The sequence below is a fragment of the Chiloscyllium punctatum genome, chromosome 24 (assembly GCF_047496795.1).
Source record: "Chiloscyllium punctatum isolate Juve2018m chromosome 24, sChiPun1.3, whole genome shotgun sequence".
Taxonomy (NCBI): Eukaryota; Metazoa; Chordata; class Chondrichthyes; order Orectolobiformes; family Hemiscylliidae; genus Chiloscyllium; species Chiloscyllium punctatum.
The window spans coordinates 62,027,016-62,047,252 of NC_092762.1; the positions used below are offsets into that span (position 1 = coordinate 62,027,016).

At 39.0% G+C, this 20,237-nt stretch overlaps 1 protein-coding gene across 3 annotated transcripts in view; it reads right to left on the reverse strand.

Annotated features, from left to right (window-relative positions):
• Nucleotides 1-20,237, reverse strand: part of LOC140494622 (ran-binding protein 3-like) — a 103,804-nt gene that overhangs the window by 79,676 nt on the left and 3,891 nt on the right. For 2 of the 3 annotated variants that reach the window (XM_072594006.1, XM_072594004.1), the window contains exons 2-3: nt 17,311-17,369; nt 5,959-6,003 (exon numbers count right to left, since the gene is read on the reverse strand). In XM_072594006.1, coding sequence (XP_072450107.1) covers nt 5,959-6,003; nt 17,311-17,369 — 104 coding nt within the window. The remainder of the gene's footprint in view (nt 1-5,958; nt 6,004-17,310; nt 17,370-20,237) is intronic. The other variant, XM_072594005.1, reaches the window with a different exon arrangement.

Sequence of the window (20,237 nt, forward strand, 5' to 3'; positions counted from 1 at the left end):
AAAATGATTGGTAGAGGATTGGAAGCAACTGGAGGAAAAATGTTTTCACATGGAGAATAGTGGATGCCTGGAACTTGCTGCCCAGTTTGGCACTGGAAGCAGAAACCCTTATCTCACTTAAGACACTTAAAGTACTTTAAGCTACAAGGCTATGGACTAGGTGGTGGGAGGTGGAAATAAAACCAGTGACTAGATTTACTTTCTCTCTAAGCTGGTACAGTCACAATGGACTGAATGGCCTCTTTCTACACTGTACATTTTCTGTGGTTACTTGAAACAGTTGCACAACACATTCCATAGAAACTTTCAAAAATGAACCTGAACATGTACTTCTGGAGGACTAATTTACTGGGTTATGGGATATGTGCTCATGTGTGGAACTATATCCCAGAGTTCCTCCAAACACCAGCACAGACACAACACTTCCTTCTATGCTGCAAGATTCAATACATTTGGAGTCAATATTCTAAAATATCCAACCATAAGCATTAATGATTTGGAAAAAGATCAGAAGATTAATTAGAAGAAAGGCAGCAAATGAAGCTCACCATCTAGAAACAGCTACAGTCCCAGAGCATGCTTCTTTTTAAAAAATCCACACTTTTTACACCCAGGTGATCACTCTTTCTTTCTTGGGATGTGGGTGTCACCAGCAAGGCCAACATTTGTTGCCCATCCCCTAATTACCTTTGACTGAGTTATATGCTTGGCCATTTTAGAGTTAGTCCAGAGTCATTCACATTGCTGTGGGTCTGGCATCACTTGTAGGTCAGACAAGGCAATGATGGTCAATTTCCTACCCTGTGTAACATTACTGAATCAGATGAAATTTTACAACAATCAATCAATGATGTTTGTCATGGTGACTATTACTCAGACTAACTTTATAATTTGAGATTTATGAATGAATTGAATTTAAATTACACAAACTGCTACGGTGCGTTTTGAACCCCAGTCCACAGAGCAATAGCCAGAACTGGATTACTAGGCCAGTGAGAGTTCCACCACTCTACCTGAAGACATTTCTAACAAATCTTAAGCTTGCCCTTCATCAGTTTCAATCTGTAAATGGGGATTATTTCCCTGTAATGACTATTTCCTTACAGTGAAGCTCTAATTATCTATGCTAAGCCAGATATCCTTTTCATAATGCAGAGGCAAATATCAGAAACCCCATAAACGTCACTTGTTACAGTTTCAGAAATACGGTGGCAAGCACAGCTTATGAGTGACTCACACTTAGTTTGGTCAATTTTAAACTTAGTTTTAGAAAACTAACTTTCAATAGTGCTTCGCCACTTTCTTATCCTCACCCAAGCAGTAAATGGTCAAACATAGTACTGCCTATTTCTAACATGATAATATTCCCACTTGCATTCAACTTGCACTTTCATATAAATATGAAAATACATGGCATTGCCTTTTGTAAACTTCCTCATTTGTCCTCATCAAAAAGTAGTTCCACTTTCTGTGTTTTAATTTTCATTGGTCACTGCTTCTTACTGTCCAGCTAGTGCCATGTATATCTTTTCCCTTATCCACTGACATTAATCCGCATTATCATCACCCTCGATCGTTGTGTTAAATGCTCAGCACCTCATTAGTTATCAACATATGCTGGTTCATAGCCTGAAATGTATAGTCAATACCTATTCTCGTGTTATCAATGCAGCAACACACAATGAACTCAAACATTATGCATAAATAGATGTGGCAATATAATTTAATGGAAGTCGGACATAAAAAGCAAACATTTAATGAACTAACCATTATAGATCAAATAAACATAAAGGCAAAGATAAATAAAACTGTATTGGTGAAACACTCAGAATTGTCTGAAACGCAAAAAAGAAACAATCGATGAAAAGATAAGACTTCTGTTAACAGATGCAGACAGCAGCACACAAACCAGCATATGCTGATAACTAACAAGGCGCTGAGCATTTAACACAACGATCGAGGGTGATGATAATGAGGATCAATGTCAGTGGTTAAGGGAAAAGGTATACATGGCACTAGCTGAACAGTAAGAAGCAGTGACCAATGAAAATTAAAATGGAGAAAGTGGAACAACTTTTTGATGAGGACAAATGAGGAAATTTACAAAAGGCAATGCCACGTATTTTCATAGAATCCTGCATGTGGGACTGAACTTTATTGGCATGCATATGGGAAACTTGCCTTACTTTTATCAGTCGTGGCAATAATTTATAAGTCCTGGGAGGTTATGTTGGAGCAGTACAAAACTTTGATTAGGCCATAGATGGAGTACCATGTGTGGTATGGCCACCACACTATAGGAAGGATATGATCACACTGGAGGGGGTGCAGAGGAGATTCTGGGTTGCATGGGTTAGAGCATTTTAGCTACAAAGAGTCTGGATAGGCTCAGGTTATTCTCCTCAGAGCAGAGAAGGCTGAGGGGGACCTGGTTGATGTGTGTAAGATTATGAGGAGCATAGACAGGAAGCGGCTGTTCCCATAATTGAAGGGTCAATTATAAGGGGATGCAGTTTTAAGGTAAAGAGCAGGAAGTCTGGAGGGGATTCAAGGAAAAATCTTTTCATCCAGAGGATGGTGAAAATCTGAAATGCACCACTTGGAAGGGCAGTAGAGCGGGAAACTTCACAACTTCTAAAAAAATTATGTGGATGAACACATAAAATGTTAAAGTATCCAAGGCTATGGGGCAAACACTAGAAATCGTAACTAGTGTAGACAGGTTGACAGACTCAATGAACTAAACGGCCTCTTCTGTTCCGATTGTATCAATGAATTATAGAACGGTTGCAGCTAGGAGAAACCTCTTTGATTTGTCACATCCAGCAGGCTCGCTGCAAGAGCAACTTAGCTGGCAATACTCAAATTTCCCTTTGACAGCCCAGATTACATTTGCCTCCACCCCTTTTCTAGATTGTAACCATACACTGTGTAGAGGAAAAATTCTTCGTCATGTGATTTTCCTGCTTGTTTTAAATCTGTATTCCCTTGTATCTCTTATCTACTCTGTCTTGGTCTTGTCATTTTTTTTGAAAACCTCTATCAAATCGCCAGAACATCTCCAATGTATCTCTGGAACCGTTTTCTTAAATTTCTTTTGCATTGCCTCCAGAGCCTTCACATCCTTCATAAAAGGAATTGGTTGTGATATTCCAGTTGAAACTAAAAGGTTATTCATAATTATTTTGGTTTTGCATTGTATGCCTCAGTTTATGAAGTTTCAATTCCTGTATCTCTTTTTAACATTCCCTGCCAACTTCTACAAGTTTTGCATTGTTACCCCACCCACACCCATCCCCCACCCCAGATATATCTGTTTCTGTGATGCATGGACCACATCACTTCAGTAATGCCTAATAAAATTACATCATTAAAGCTATTATTTTCCAAAGCAATATGGTGGCTGCTTATGATTATTAAACGACTAAAATTGTTGGTTTCCTTATTCAAGAAAGGACAGAATGGCATTAGCTGCAGTTTAGAGAAGATGCACTTTATGCACTATTGGGATGAAGAGCTATTTTAGCAGAAAGTTGCATTGACTGGGCCTATACTTACTGTTGTTAGAAGATTGAGGGGCAATCATATTGAAACATTTCAGAGGTGGAATGGATCTAATAGAGTGAATGCTGAAAGAATATCTGCTCTTCTGAGAGATATTAGAACTAGGAAAGAGAGTTTAAAAAGTGGGAGTCTCCCATTTATGATGGAGATAAAGAGCATTTGTTTTCCTGTCAGAGAGTCCTGAATCTACAGAATTCTCTTCTCCTAAGAGAGCAGTGGAGATCTTGAATATTTTTAATGCAGAGTTAGACAGATTCTTGACTGACAAGAGAGTCAAAGGACACAGGGGATAGCCTGGAAAGTAGAGTTGAGGCCATCATCAGGTCAGCTACAGTCATATTATTATTAGATTAGATTACTTAGTGTGGAAACAGGCCCTTCTGCCCAACAAGTCCACACCGACACGCCGAAGCGTAACCCACCCAGACCCATTCCCCTACATTTACCCCTTCACCTAATACTACGGGCAATTTAGCATGGCCAATTCACCTAACCCGCACATTTTTTGGATTGTGGGAGGAAACTGGAGCACCCGGAGGAAACCCACGCAGACACGGGGAGAATGTGCAAACACCACACAGTCAGTCTCCTGAGGCGGGAAATGAACCCGGGTCTCCGGCGCCAAGAGGCAACAGTGCTAACCACTGTGCCGCCATGCCTCCCACATAACATGCTTGATTTTATGTGAAGAATGGCAAATATACATAAGTGGGTACTTAGTACTACAACCTTGTTACCGACTCTTATATGAAGAGAGTTAAACAGACATTCCTCAAAATTTGCATACAGAATTCAGACAAAAAGTATTTTCTTTTGTGGACTTCTAGGTATCAAATTATTCTAAATTAACAGAGCAACTTCAGAGATAAATAAACAGCATTTTTGTTTTAAAAAATAAATTTGGGTATTTAATAAGTCTGTTGCTTATAGCAGCAAAATTTGAAAACACATTTAAATGAAATTGCCTCCTACAAACTGAAAGAAAAGCAGGTGTCAGGAATACTGGCTTTTTCTGAAATTATTCTCTAATTTTGAGAGTTGCAAATCTGACTGGCTATTAACTGTTGGTCCCATTTTGCTGAAGAATAGCAGCATCTTGATGAGGCATGAAATTAAGGAGATACAAATCAACTCTGAAGAACAGGCTCTTGTTGTGCAGCATTAGTGTTCCCACCTCTGGAGCCCCAGGTTTAAGTTCCACTTACTCCAAGGAGACATCATTATCATCGAACAGGTTGACTCTGAAATATCTTGGGCTTGTATAGAACAAGAACAACTCCCTGAATTGCAAATCACAACATGCATTTAGCTGATTTTTACAAAATTAATTCATGGGACATGGACAGCAGGCCAGTATTTATTGCCCATCCCTAACTGCACAAGGGTCACAATTTAAGACCCCATCTTGCTGAGAGTCTAGAGACCAGACCAAGTAAGGATGGCAGATATGTTTTCCTAAAAAACATTAGTGAACCAGGCGAGTATTTCCAACAATCGGCAACTGTTCCATGGTCACCATTAGAATCTGCCATTGAACCCAGGAACCCAGAACATTACCTGGGTGTCTGGATTAATAGTGCATTGATAATACCATGAGGCCAATGCCTTCCCTGACTGCATTGCTTCGCAATTAGAGAAAATTAAGACTACTAATTAACTGTACCCTCTTAACAATTTAATAATTGTTAATAATTGCTAACCCACAAAGTAAGCAAAAGTATGGAATTTTATTAATCTGAATCTGGGCACTGTCAAACGGTTTTAAAACGTAGCTTTTTCTTTCTTACTTTATCTTTTTTTAAAATCGCTGAATCAATATTTTTACCCCTCAAATTTAGTTCACATTCTGACATTGAATTCATCCACTCTAATCCACTGTCCTTCCCTGTCCTGTCTCTGCTTATTTCTCAATCCTTTAATCTACTTTGTTAAAGAGACAGACTATTTACCGCTTTATTCTTCAAGGTTCCAAACACCTTGTTATCAGCACTTATGAGTCGCAACTTCAAGAACAATAATTTAAAAAGCCTAAAGATGCATGGAAGTGTTTAACAGGGTGAACATAATATGTCATCATCAAGTGAAAATGTGGATGAGTTTTAGGTCCTAACATTAATCTGACTCATATCCCCAGTACCTCCCTACATCCAATGCTGTTCTTTGGACAAGGTCCAATCAGGTATTTCAGCAACTTATGAAACGTTGCCAACATTTCTAAGTTCCCAATCTGTTCCACAAGAATCTGGTAAATTTCATTTCATGAGGAGCTAATGCTGAGCTTTTCATATTGCCTTACAATATCTTAAGCTAAATTCGCTTTTTAGATTCAATTAATCCAACATTCATTCATCTCAATCCTGGTACTTTTGAGAAGTTTACTGAATATATTGTTACCTTGTTTGACGGCGGTGTGGTTGAGGTCATTGGTTCAAGTTTTTCCTATAAACACAGTAGTTATGATAAACACTTTTAAAATTCTAAGACTAAAAATCAAAAAACAAATATGACATCAAATATAATTTAACAAATACAATACAATATAAAGTTGAAGCATAAGATAGCATGTAGGTTACTCGGCAATATAAAAACTTTACCTTTGGTCAATGAGGTCCTACTCTGCACTTGAGGATATTTTATATCTTATGGTAACTCATGCACTAATTAGTTTTCCATCTCAATAAAGCGTGACGTTCTATCAAACTACTTGTAGGTTGCAGGGTAGCATAATAGAACATATCAATTTGGACAAATCCAGCTTCTAACTGATATCCATACCGGATAGCAACCATGGTCCAAACCATCACTCATTCTCTCTTTCTTAATTCACGGATGCAGAGACCAATTATAATGTCTCCTACCTCATTCCAGCTGGAATCAGCCATAAAGTAAAGATTCCAGATCAAGCCCAAGATAGTTTGGTCTTCACAGGCCACCTATTAACTACTAAAACCGGATTTATCATTTGGGGAGGTGTATTTCAATACTTAAAGGAAACACGAGTCAGCTACAAGTGGCAAGTGGAGGAGATAGTGTACACAGAGAAACATATGTGTATTTTCATTGAGATCTCAAGCTAAAATGGCAGATCCATACTGGAAGACATCAAGGTAGAACAGTAAAAGATAACAATGTAAAACCAAAAGATATATTATGCAAAGTTTGAAAACTGTAGACAAGAAAAAAAAAGTGATTGCCCGATCAAGTTATAAATAATGTTCTCTTGCACAAATCACAATCACTATATTGCAAAGGGTACCAACAGTTTGGGAAAAAAATAGAAAATATAAAGCAAGTCCAGAAGTTATGATTATGGGACATCTCACTTAGATGTTATAACTACTGGTTATTCTTACAGAAAAAGATATGGAAAACTATATTTCTATACAATAGATAAAGATTTCTAGTCACCTTGAAGGACGATAAAATCAAGATATGATCTGGTCAGATGTGCCAACAGACCACTAAGCTAGTTATGTACCAAGGATTGTCAAATTTTAATCCCACAATATTAAGGGAATGAAGTTGGGGATTGTAATGAGAACAAGAATTGGACTGAACTGTGGTTTTACAGACAAGAACATTAAAGAAGAGGACAAAGGAGCCGCAAGGAAGGCAAAAGAAGTGCTGAAATTAAGGGATCTGACAATGCATTTTTGGTGATTTGAAGGAGGAATTTTGCATAATTATAGTGCTGAGATTGGAGAAGGGTAGTAAGCCATAGGTGGTGAGGCAGATATGGAAAAATGATCAATGATCGAGACAAAATGTACAAAGGATGTAAGCAATTGTGGTACATAGGGGTAAGGGAATTTACTGGTGTGAAATTAAGAGAAAGCATGGACTCTGAAGTAGCAGATAAATGTTTTTGAGATTCAAAAGACTGTAGTCACAAGGATGATGAGTGACTTGATACAGAGACTAAGGAAAAAAGGAGAGAGATGATCTGTGGAAAGTAGTCGATTTCTGCCTTGCAAGTTATAATGTTTTCAAATTGATGGCACATTCAAAACAGAACCTATAACACACCTACGTGTACTGACGGGTACAACAGCTGAGATACTGCAACAGAAGATTAAACAGGGCAGGTACAAAATATAGCTGCAGGTGGTGTTTCCCCTAATCTCTCTCCTCATTCAACGATAATTTTGAATTGAACAGCTCGTCATCAATTCTTAACCAGCAAAGTATTTCCCTATTCATTCCATCAAAGTCTTCAGAGTGCATCATCCTTTGGTTTTCTCTGCTCCAGTGGAAATCATACCAAATTTTGCAGGTCTCGCCTCAAGGCTAGTTCCTTATAGAGATGCAGAGTGTCATCCGGATAAATCCGAACTGTAATTATTTGGTAAGTTTATTCATAACTTTCAGTGTCTTTCAATTAAAGACTTACCATTGTATTTCTCGCAAATGTATTATCTCATTCAAATCTCCATTAAATTTCATGCCAGTTAACTGTTCATTTCCACTAACCTACATCTTCTTGAAATCATGCTGTCTTATTGTTTGCTGAACCTTCTACATCTGTCCTCTCAGCTAATTTTAAATTTTTTTCCTATATCCAAACTTTAGTACACACACATAAACATATGAAAAAGTGGACTCAGCAGACTCCTGCACTATACTACTTCCAGCTCTTCTTCAATACTCATTTACTAGGTTTCTGGTCCAACAACCAACTTCGTTTCCATGTTGCTATATTTCCTTTTATACCACACACCTGATGTCACAAAGCACTTCAAAACAAAGTAATTAATTGATTGTGAAGTGTAATTTCTTTTGTTTAGTAAGCAGGTTTGTAGCAGTAATAAAGAATGGAACAGATATTTCTGCGGCTAACAGTGTTTATCATTATTTAGGACAGAATTACTCAGTAACATCTACAAATAAACTTGAGAATCTGAAAATACATATACAGGCCTCTGTATGTTGTTCAAAAACCTCATCATCTGGATCCCCATTCAAATCTATTGAGTGACATCAAGTTCCTGTATTGACATTACAGATACTGACTAAACTCAAACAGTAAGAGTGTTTTTTTCCCCCCCCCCAGTGTGAGTACCCTTCTAATAGTGTGCCAAGTTTTAATCACTGCCAAATAATCTCTCAACATTGATAATTTAACTTTTATCAAGTTGAGCTTCATTTCTTTGATTTCCCCTACAAATTACTCAAATTATTTGCCATGTCCACATTTCCTTTTCTCAATCAATATTTTCCTTCTCTTTATTTTGCCTTCTATTCTTGATAGAGCATTGAACAAAATACTCTAACTTAGACTCCTGTGCTCATTTACAATTCTTCAGTTTGTGTGGTTTAGGAGACAAGGTTGTTTACCCAACTCTCAATCTCGGGTGCATCGTAAAGGACACTGGATTGTTAGACTGACAGTAACTTTGCATGAAAGAGACCATACTAATTCCACTGTTAAGCAAGTTGAACAAGTGTTAAAGCCTGTCATTCCAATGAGACTCATCATTAACACTGATCACAAAAGCAGGAAACCTTCATGTACAGAACAAAACCTTTATTGCTGGAGCTTTCCAAGTTCACAAAACTATCGTTTTGAAAGAATGTTAAGTGAATTAAATTTGAGAACAGAAAAACGAGAGAAGCTCCTGGAATTAACTTGGTTCTGCTGATCCACCAGATGTCAACGCGTGATTGGTTGACCTTTATCAAAAATAAAAACTATGTTAACATATTAAAGGTTTTTATGAAATTTACATATCTTGAATACTTCAGTGTAATACTGACTGACTGTTGGAGGTATCATCTTTCAGATGAGATTCCACACTGCCCTTTCAGATGAACATCAAAAACCCTTGGTCACAATTCTGAAGAACATAGGAGTTTCTATGGTGCAGTGGCTAATATTTATTCCTCGACTAACTTCTCTAAAATAGAGTATTTGGTTACACATATCTGAACAAGGTTCTGTGCATGTTGCAAATGTAGATGGAAGGCAATTGTATGTCTAAGTAGCATTGCAACATTATTTAAAATGGAAAGTATAATATCAATAGATGCCACTGCTACAGTTTGACATGGATGTTTTTCAGAATGGAGCTCATTAACTAGTGGTGTCATAGAATCATAGAGTTGTACAGCACGGAAACAGATCCTTTGGCTCAACTCGTCCATACCAACCAGTTATCCTAACATAATGTAGTCCCACTTGACCCATATCCCTCTAAACCCTTCCTATTCATATACCCATCCAGATGCCTTTTAAATGGTGTCGTTGTACCATTCTCCATTACTACCTCTGACTGCACATTCCATACAAGCTGTGTGAAAAGGCTGCCCCGTTGGTCTCTTTCATATCTTTCCCCTCTCGCCCTAAACCTATTCCCTCTAGTTCTGAACTCCCCCACCCCTGGGAAAAGACCTTGGCCTATTCACCCTATTCTTGTCCCTAATGATTTTATAAACCTTGATAGCATCACTCCTTAGCCTCCGACACTCCAGGGAACACAGCCCCAGCCTATTCAGCCTCTCCCTGTAGCTCAAATCCTCCAACCCTGGCAACATCCTTGTAAGTCTTTTCTGAACCCTTCCAAGTTTCACAACATCATTCCAATAAGAGGGAGACCAGAATTGCACACAGCATTCCAAAAATGGGCTAACCGTTGTCCTCTACAGCCACAACATGATCTCCCAACTCCTGTACTCAGTGCTCTGTCCAATAAAGGGAAGCATACCGAACGCCTTCTTCACTACCCTATCTACCCAAGACTGCACTTTCAAGGAACTGTGAACCTGTACTCCAAGGTCTCTTTGTTCAACAACACTCCCCAGGATCTTACCATTAAGTGTATAAGTCCTGCTCTGATTTGCCTTTCCAAAATGCTGCACCTCACATTTATCTAAATTAAACTCCACCTGCCACTCTTTGGCCCATTGGCCCATCTGATCAAGATCCTAAGTAACCACCTTTGCTGTCCACTACATCTCCAGTTCTGGTGTCATCTACAAACTTACTAGCTTTATCTCCTATGTTCATATTCAAATCATTTATATAAATGATGAAAAGCAGCACTGATCCGTGAAAAGCAACCCTCTACCACCACCCTCTCTTCTACCTTTGAGCCAGTTCTGTATCCAAATGGCTAGTTCTCCCTGTGTTCCATGTGATCTAACCTTGCTAACCAGTCTACCATGATGAACCTTGTGGAATGTCTTACTGAAGTGCATATAGATCACTTCTACCACTCTGCCCTCATCAATCCTCTTCGTTACTTCTTCAAAAACTCAATCTTGTTCGAGAGACATGATTTCCCACACACAAAGCCATCTTGACTATCCCTAATCAGTCCTTGCCTTTCCAAATACATGTCAATCCTGTCCCTCAGGATTCCCTCCAACAACTTGCCCACCACCAATGTCAGGCTCACCGATCTATAGTACCCTGGATTTTCTGATGTTCCGGAGGGATCAATGTTGGGACCTTTGTTGTTTGTGATATACATATCAATGATCTGAAGGAAAATGTAGGTGCTCTGATTAATAAGTTTGCCAATGACACCAAAATGGGCACAGTTGCAGATAGTCAGAAGGATTGTCCAATGATACTGCAGAATGTAGACAAAATACAGATTTAAGCAGAGAAATGGCAGATGGAGTTGAAGCTGGACAAATGCTAGAACATACATTTTGGAAAATGAAATTCAGTTTCAAATTACACAAGAAAAGAACCCCTGAGAGCATTGACTCTCAGAGGGATCTGGGCATGGAGATCTGGTCACCACACTACCAGAAAATGTGCATGCTGTGGAGAGGGTGCAGGTAAGATTTACCAGGTCTGGTCTGGTGAGTTTTACGTGTGAGAAGCGGTTGGATAAACTCTGACAGTCTTCATCTTTTCAGTGAAAACTGAGGGGTGACCTGATAGAAGTCGACAAAATTATGAGAGGCATAGATAGGGTGGACAGTCAGAAATATTTTCCCAGGATGGAAAGATCAACTACAAAAATGCACAGTTTCAAGGTGAGGGGGAGGGAAGTTTGGGGAAAAGTATGGGGAAAATGTTTCACACAAAGGGTGATGGATGTCTGGAGGGTGGACAGAGTGGAATCAGGCATGTTAGCAACATTTAAGCTGCTATCATGTTAAGAAACATGAAATTGAGATGAGCAGAGAGCTAGATACTGCACACAGGCAATAAGTAACAGGTCTAAATAAGGATTAAGAATCGACACAGGCTTGGTGGGCTGAAGAGCTCATTCCTGTCTGGTATTGTACTGTATCGTATATCCTCTCTTACCTGTCTGTCAGCTTTATGGCAATGTTTTACTTTCTTTTGTCTTCCCCTTCTCTATACCTCTTTTTCCTGATCTGGTCCATTCCTCTCTCTCACCCTTCCCCTTTCTATTATCTATTGTTGTCTGTTGCCATCTGCTTCATTTGCTTTTTCTTCTGTCCTTTTGGATGGGAGACAGAGACAAGTCTGGAGTCAGTGGGGCCTGCAGGAAACAGATCCAGGTTGTGGGTGCCTGTTGATGCATTAACAATAAGGAGAGAAATCCAGGCCACAGGCTGCCTCTTCCACTGGAGGAAATGAGGTGGTGGTCAGGAAAACAAGAGAAGGAAAGTTGCAGCAAGAACAGCAAAGTAGAACAGCTCAGCAGAAATTGGCATTTAAGGTTGGAGATGGCAATAATAAGAGTCAATGGGTAATGTACAAAGTAAAAAAGGAAAGTAGCTGGACAAAGGCTGGAACTATCAATTCCACTACAGTATCAAATTGAGGAATGTATTGTCATTAAAAGATTTGTCTGCACAACAAACTTTCACAGAGTTGTAGGGAAATATTTTAAGGAATCTCATTCTGCAATTTAAAAGCCTCTTCATCATTTTAACAGTCATACAAACTTAACACTTTCTTGTTCCTTCAGTCATTAGGTAAGTAATAGTTAAATATAGTTATAATCCTTATATAAAAAGGTGACATAATCATGACTGAGAAACTAGTAAGTATGACAAAGATTGCACAAATGTTGCGATTTTGGCATTTGCAAGCTGTAATGCAATGTTCCAAGCCAACAGCCTGTTGTGGCTGTCACCAAATCTTGTGATAGTCTGAAAACATTTCGAAACTGCATGTAATTGCAGGCCCTGGACATTAGGTGATGCTAAAGTAGAGCTATTGACCTCACTCAGATTTGCTATGTCATCTTAAGTCAAAATACCACGGATGCTAGAAATCTGAAATAAAAACCAAGTGCTGAAAATGTTCAGCAGATCTTGTGGTGACTGTGGAGAGAAAATATGTCATATGTCATTTGAAACATCAACGCTGCTTTTTTTCCCCTTTCTCTCAACAGATGCTGCCAGACCTGCTGACATGTTCTGGCATTTTATATTTTAATTGCTGTGTCACCTTTTCGACAATGCAAGACAACGGAACAGGATTAAGAGATCATCTTTCATTTTATTAATTTAATTTCTTAAAAGATAATGACTCGCTCTGCTTCTCTACACCAGGAAAAATCCAAGTTTTTTTTTCTCAGAAGCCAGTCCTGATTATTTTTGCTACATTCATATGTGAAGCAGAGATATGACTTAATTGCTGACTCCCATCTTGCAACTGGATCATGGTATTGCCAGGATTTGGGGACATGCTCTCTTCCATTTAGGAGCTCTAGGAAAATTCATTTCATGGTGTAAAGGAAGAATAACCTACACAGCCTTAATATGCTCAGGCAACTAGTGACTGGGAACAGAATGATACACTTTACCAAACTATCAACTATTGAAAGAAAACATGTCGTAGCTGTTAACGGAGAGCACTTAAATAAAGATTTAACAGATGAATAAGATTGAATTTTAATACCGAAGTAAAATAAGTAGTGAATTAGAGCAACACAGGCTAATCACGCCTTAATGAAGCTCCACACAACAAGATGTGATCCAACAGTGATTTTCCATGCAACAATTTCCTAATTTCTCAGGAAGGAAGGATGTAAGAATGGTAATCGGTGCCACTTGCATACACTGCAGATTTACAATGCTTCTTTCCTCACGCCGTCCCACTCCCTCATTCTCTTCTGTCCTCGTTCCATTTTTTTCCCTCACCATACATAATTTTTTTTAAACTATTCAGAAGATTCCCCACTCAAACATCTTTCTCTCCCATCGCACAATGTATGCTAACCTCCCCTGCACTTCTTCCATTCACAATGCTCTCTTTTACAAATACACTTCTCCTCTAACTTTAGATTTTCTGCCAGCCTGAACCTATTTACTTATTCTTAATCTGGTAAAAAATTGTCTCACTCTGCTTGTACAAATGTTGTTATCTGAAGAATTTTTGTTTATCCTTTCCATGATGATCCTCATCTTGCCCCACCCACTTCAATCCCACCACATTTTCCAATTTTCCTCTTCTGCTTTCTCTCCCTTATTTTTCTTTCCCATCCCTCACCCACATACATACTACTTTCCTATGACACATGCTGATTCTTCCAATGTATCCTTTCCATGCAACATCATTTATGTAGCAGGTTGAAGTAAAAAACATGTTTCAGATAAACACCCAGAAAATTAATGTCAAGCCTGGAAGTGAGGGAGGTTAATGACACTAGCAATCTAATGTAGTGTGTCAAGACTAGTTACGGGAGAAGGATCATTCTCACAGAACAGGATACATACAATATCTTTCTGGAGACTGGATGTTTATGAAGAGTGGAAGTAATGAATTCAACAAAGACACCTGAAACTAGGCCACAACAGTTACTATTATGGTGGTGAACTCAAACAAACAGTCTTCCTGAGCAAAATAGCATTCAGGGTTAATCAGAGAACCAAGGTTATGAAAAGTTTATTTCAGCCCACGATAGTGGCCAGGAAATATGGTATAATTGGGAATGTTTGTGGCAGACACTGATGTTGATTTAATGAAAGTTGAGATTCATCCAAGATCAGACAGGCATTCCTACAGGTATGGAGACATTCCTAGGAACAGATGGAAAGATGGAGCTGGGTGTAATTGGCATATATGGAAGCTAAGCTCATATGATGTATTATTCTCTCTCCCTTGAACATTCATTCGCTCCTAATTTCCATTTTTGAACTCTCTTTTCCTTTGGGCATCCAGGAGCAAAAGGTAGTAAATCTGACAGATCTAACAGCAGCACAGAACAAAAATATTAGTCAAGTCACTTCATTGTTAGGTATGCAAGAAGAACATTTCTGACATTTAATTAGGCTATGGTCTATAGGATATGATGGTACGATAGACTGCTTGCTGTAACAATCCTTTCTGAAATGAATTTGAGCCAGACTGAATCTTGCCCTAAAGCTAACACAGTGCATCCAAAATAGGCTGATGATTCACAACCAAATGTTGATATCTGACATTGAAAATAAAATGTATACTCTCTCCCAAAGAGGGTCACATTAAAATGATTAGTTCTTGCTCAAATTGGTCTAACACCTACAGAACTTTTGAAGAACACAAAAAAACCCAGATTTCAGATAACATTTAATCTGTTTGCATACTTAAACTCTTGGCACATCACTATCTCATTTATAGGATACCATACATTTTAAAACATGCAAATGACATATCATATACACATTTGGACTTAATTGGAGCTCAAATTACAATTTAACCACTAGAATCTAGCATTCACAATAATCCACAAGGATACATCAAGGTGGGAGCTTGTTTCAAAAATGATTTGAACCATGAGATGTTGTAAATTTTGGTCAACCATCCAGTCACCTGAACCTCCTTGATGCATTAATACCTCAAAACACACAACCTACATGCAGGTTTTGCACCATCAGCACTCCAATACCAGTATACCAGTAAAAACGATATCATATTTACAAAAAGCATACCAAGCTGAAAGTTGAGGTTATTCAGTCAAATCCACTTCCTGCTAATACACAGTTGGAGAAGCTACAGTAAGCTAATCTAAGATGGCACAAGGATACTGCTTTACAGGAGGTGATAAACAGAAATTTAAGCTTTGTTACCTTAATTATCTTATGGAGTGGAAACCACAAATTCTAGGAGGAGCAGTGTTCCTCTCCTATCTTAAGAGGATGGGTGGGCAAGTTGTTGGAGGGAAGCCTGAGGGACAGGATTTACAATATTTGAAAAGGCAAGGACTGATTAAGGATAGTCAATATGGCTTTGTGTGAGAGAAATAGTGTCTCACTAACTTGATTGAATATTTTGAATAAGTAACAAAGAGGATTGATGAAGGCAGAGGAGTGAATGTGATCTACATGGATTTAATTAAGGCGTTCGACAAGGTTCCTCATGGCAGACTGATTAGCAGAATTAGATCACACGGAATAGGAGGAGAACTAGCTGTTCGGATACAGAACTGGCTCAAAGGTAGGAAACAGTGGGTGGTGGAGGGTTGCTTTTCAGACAGGAGGCCTGTGACCAGTAGTGTGCCACAAGGATCGGTGCTGGGTCCAGTGCTTTTTGTCAGTTTTATAAATGATTTGGATGTGAACATAGGAGGTACAGTTAGTAAGTTTGCAGATGACACCAAAATTAGAGGTGTAATGGTTAGCAATGGAGGTTAAATGAGAGTACAATGGGACCTTGATCAGATGGGTGAATGGGCAGAGGAGTGGCAGATGGAGCTTAATTTAAATAAATGAGAGATGCTGCATTTTGGAAAGGCAAATCAGGGTCGGACTTATACATGTAATGGTAAGGTCCTGGGGAGTGTTGCTGAACAAAGAAACCTAGGAACGCAGGTTCACAGTTCCTTGAAAGTGGAGCCACAGGTCGATAGGATAGTGAAGGAAGAGTTTGGTATGCTTTCCTTCATTGGTGAGTGCATTGAGTATTGGAATTTGGGAAGTCATGTTGCAGATGTACAGGACATTAGTTTGGCCACTTTTGGAGTATTGCATGCAATTTTGGTCTCCCTCTTATAGGAAGGATGTTGTGAAACTTGACAGGATTCAGAAAAGATTTACAAGGATGTTGCCAGGGTTGGAGGGTTTGAGCTATAGGGAGAGGCTGCAGCTATTTTCTCTGGAGCGTCGAAGGCTGAGGACTGATCTAAAACGGAGGGACATGGATACAGTAAAAGGGACAAGTTCTTTTCCCTGCGGTGGAGGGGGGCGGTGGGTGAGAGTCCAAAATTAGAGGGCATAGCTTTAAGGTGAGAGGTGACAAATTTAAAAGGAACCTAATGGGCAACTTTTTCACGCAGAGGGTGGTGTGTGTATTGAATGGGCTGCCAGAGGAAGTGGTTAAGGATGGTACAATTACAACATTTAAAAGCCATCTGCTGGGTATATGAAGAGAAAGGATTTGGAGGGATATGGGCAAAGTGCTGGCAAATGGGACCAGATTCATACAAGATATCTGGATGGTATGTACAGGTTGGACCAAAGGATCTGTTTCTATGCTGTATATCTCTATGACTCCAAGTGTGAATGAATAAAATATATCAATGGGTGATGAATGATGTTAGAAGATATTGAGATCCGGTCTAAATGATAAAATACGCAATTCACAAGTATTGACCAAGGTAGAAGACTATGAGTAAAATACACCTTTCCCCACTGGGTAATGAATGCCTGTAACAGACTTCCAGGAAAAGGAAGTAAATTTGGATTAAAATGGCACCCTTCAAATGAGACCTTATTTACTATATGTTGAGTGTATTTTCTGGGCAAGATGCTTTGAAGTTAAAATTTTCAAACTGACAATCCTGCTGCCCTCTAAGACATAATACAGTAAAATAAATACAAATGTAGAATACTTACCTTCTGTCCTTTCTCGTTTTTCTGGAATACAAAAACAGGTGGAGCAATGGCAGGTTTCTCTGCAAACAAAGAACAAAAACATGTATACACATTTTACTTACAACTGCTTTCTCCAACAAGATGAAAACTGCAGAAATATTCACACTCATCTACACACAACTCTGTCCTCTGCATTTCCTTTCTTCCTTCTCACTCTCACAAACCACAACTTCTCAATTATCACATAGCCTTTTACTCTCCCCCTCAGCCACCCATGTTTCAGCACACCCACACACTATTCCAAACACATTGACCATGCACTCACTTGCTCTTACTTCATAATACATTTGCCTCACTTGCTTAGTCTCATACTCACCCCATGTACAGTCACTCAATTCAGAAAAGTACTCCTCACAACTCTCAATAACCAAGCACACAGCCCCATTCACTACACCACCCTTGATTATGTATGGTCTCAATTATGCACACCAGACAAAACTCACAAAAAGCTTGTGCTCTATCACATACTCATCTCACTTCAAGCACATGCTTAATCTAATACATATGTGCCTCGTGAATGGTCATACAATCTGCTTATGCATGTGAGCATTCTCTTGTGTACCCTCATGGCACCTATACCCTTGAGGATACTTCCTTCATTCTCCATCTTATATATGCTATCTTACACACAGATCTCTCATGTATAAAGCTTACCTCACTGTTCACTTGCAGTCATATTCTCTCTTTCATATGCCCTTCATCTACTCACACTTTGCTTTCCCTCCTCTGGGCTTTCTTGTACAAACTTTTCTTTAACATACGACCTCAGTCACATTTCCTTAGGTTCACACAAACACTCCCCATTCATGCAAGGTCAATCTCATGCAAAAGAACTCCTTTAATGCTGACTCCCACTTTCACTGGGTACATTTACTTTTTTTTTAAAAAACCTCTCCAACCTCCTAATACATTCACTTTAACATTCACAACTGTCATTATGCACAAATTGATGCTGTCAGATATAAACCATCTCAAGAACTTGTATCAACATGCACAGTTCCCAAATATGCACATTCACATTCATGCACCTGCTGGTACTCTCACACTTCCCTTGTGGGTTCTTAGCTAAACTTTCATTCAGCTTTTTCACACTACTGATTGCAGACAGACTCATGATCTTGATCATATAGACTACTGCACTCAGAAAAATCACCTCAAGACCCCATACACACATTTATGAATACAACTCTTGCATAATCTAGATTAGAGTGGTGCTGGAAAAGCACAGGAGGTCAGGCAGCATCCGAGGAGCAGGAAAATCGACATTTCGGGCAAAAGCCCTTCATCAACTCTTGCATACACTGTCACCAACTCAAACACCTGTACTTAAAAACACTTATGGAATATTGACCTTTATCTTAAGGCTGTTGGAATACAAAAATGAGGTGATGCTGCTTGAATTGTAGAGTTTTCTTGACTCCCATCTGTAGCTGTTCAATTTTTGGCATGCAGGAAAAATTAATGGGTCTTGTTGGACGACAGCACAGACTCACCATAGAATGACAGAGCACGTCACAAGATCATTCAGCTAATCATGTCTGTACCAGATTATAACTCCCTGTACACAAGAAAACATTCTCCTGTCACCTACAATCTTCTCTTAATGCTTACACTTCTGACCTCCAGTTACTGACCTTTCTGCCACTGAAAACAGTTTCTCCTTAAAACCAATTAAAACATCCTTTTGATATAAGCATTCAAATTTCTTCTTAACCCTCCATTCTCCAAGAACAGTTCCAGATTCTCCAGCCCGTGCAGTTATCTGAATTTGGTCTTCCTCCTGGTTTAATTAGAGTACCGTATACACTTGCATCTAGGTCGAATTTTGAAGGTATTTTAAAATCTGAAATTAAGGGGTCGACTTAAACACAAGGTATAATTTTCGAGGGGATGCGTATTTATCGAGCAAATAGATAAAATGGGAAATTTACCTTCCTGGCAGCCCCCTGATCCCTGGTTCTAGAACGTTCCCTGCAATAAGTTTGGGTTGCAGTAAACTGCAGTTAGCTGAAACTGACCCTGCGGATATGGCGGTCGCTCTGTACTGTCGTTTCATTACAGTAATTGTGAAAACCTGGAGCAAGGCACAACGGCTGGCCTATTTTGTGTTCCTGTTGTGCACCAATTTGATCCTCGGTGTACAGAATCAAAAGTTATACTGGTGGAGAAATACCTGGAACGGAGCAGTACAGCCAGCAGACTGGAAAGTCGAAGCATAATGCAATGGACAGGCACACTGACTCATACATGTTGATCTATACCTGCGAAGAACTAAGGCCGACTTATATGGTGTATATGGAAAATACAAGTTTTTTGGCCAAAACAAAGGGGGTGACTTATTCATGAGATACAAATATATACAGTAAATACACTCCACACCTTCTCCAGTGTTTTGATGGTCCTCCAAAACTAGTGCCCAGAATTAGATACAACACTCTAAGTGGGGCTCCACCAGTATAACTTTTGATTCTGTACACCGAGGATCAAATTGGTACACAACAGGAACACAAAATAGGCTGGCAGAAAATCAGCCAAATTTGCATCATGTAGTTTTTGTTTCTGAAAATATTACCAAAATCTTCAATTTCAAACTGGGTAAGAACAGCTAATCTTCAATAAGAGTTTGAACTGTTGTTCAATGCGCTTCATTGAAAAGCTGGCAATTTACTTTGAGCTTGTTGGTGTTCAGCAATTTCATTGCCTGCATCTCTAAATAAAGCAAAACATACATGACTTAATTAACAGTCTCATCTTGTCGGCTACTTTTTCTACATATACTACAAGGTCTTCCTGTTTCTGCACCTATTTAATGGTTTCAATCGCATCACTCTCAGCTATATAAATAGTAGGAGGAAAACAGTAGCTTAAAGTGTTAGAGGAACATTTGT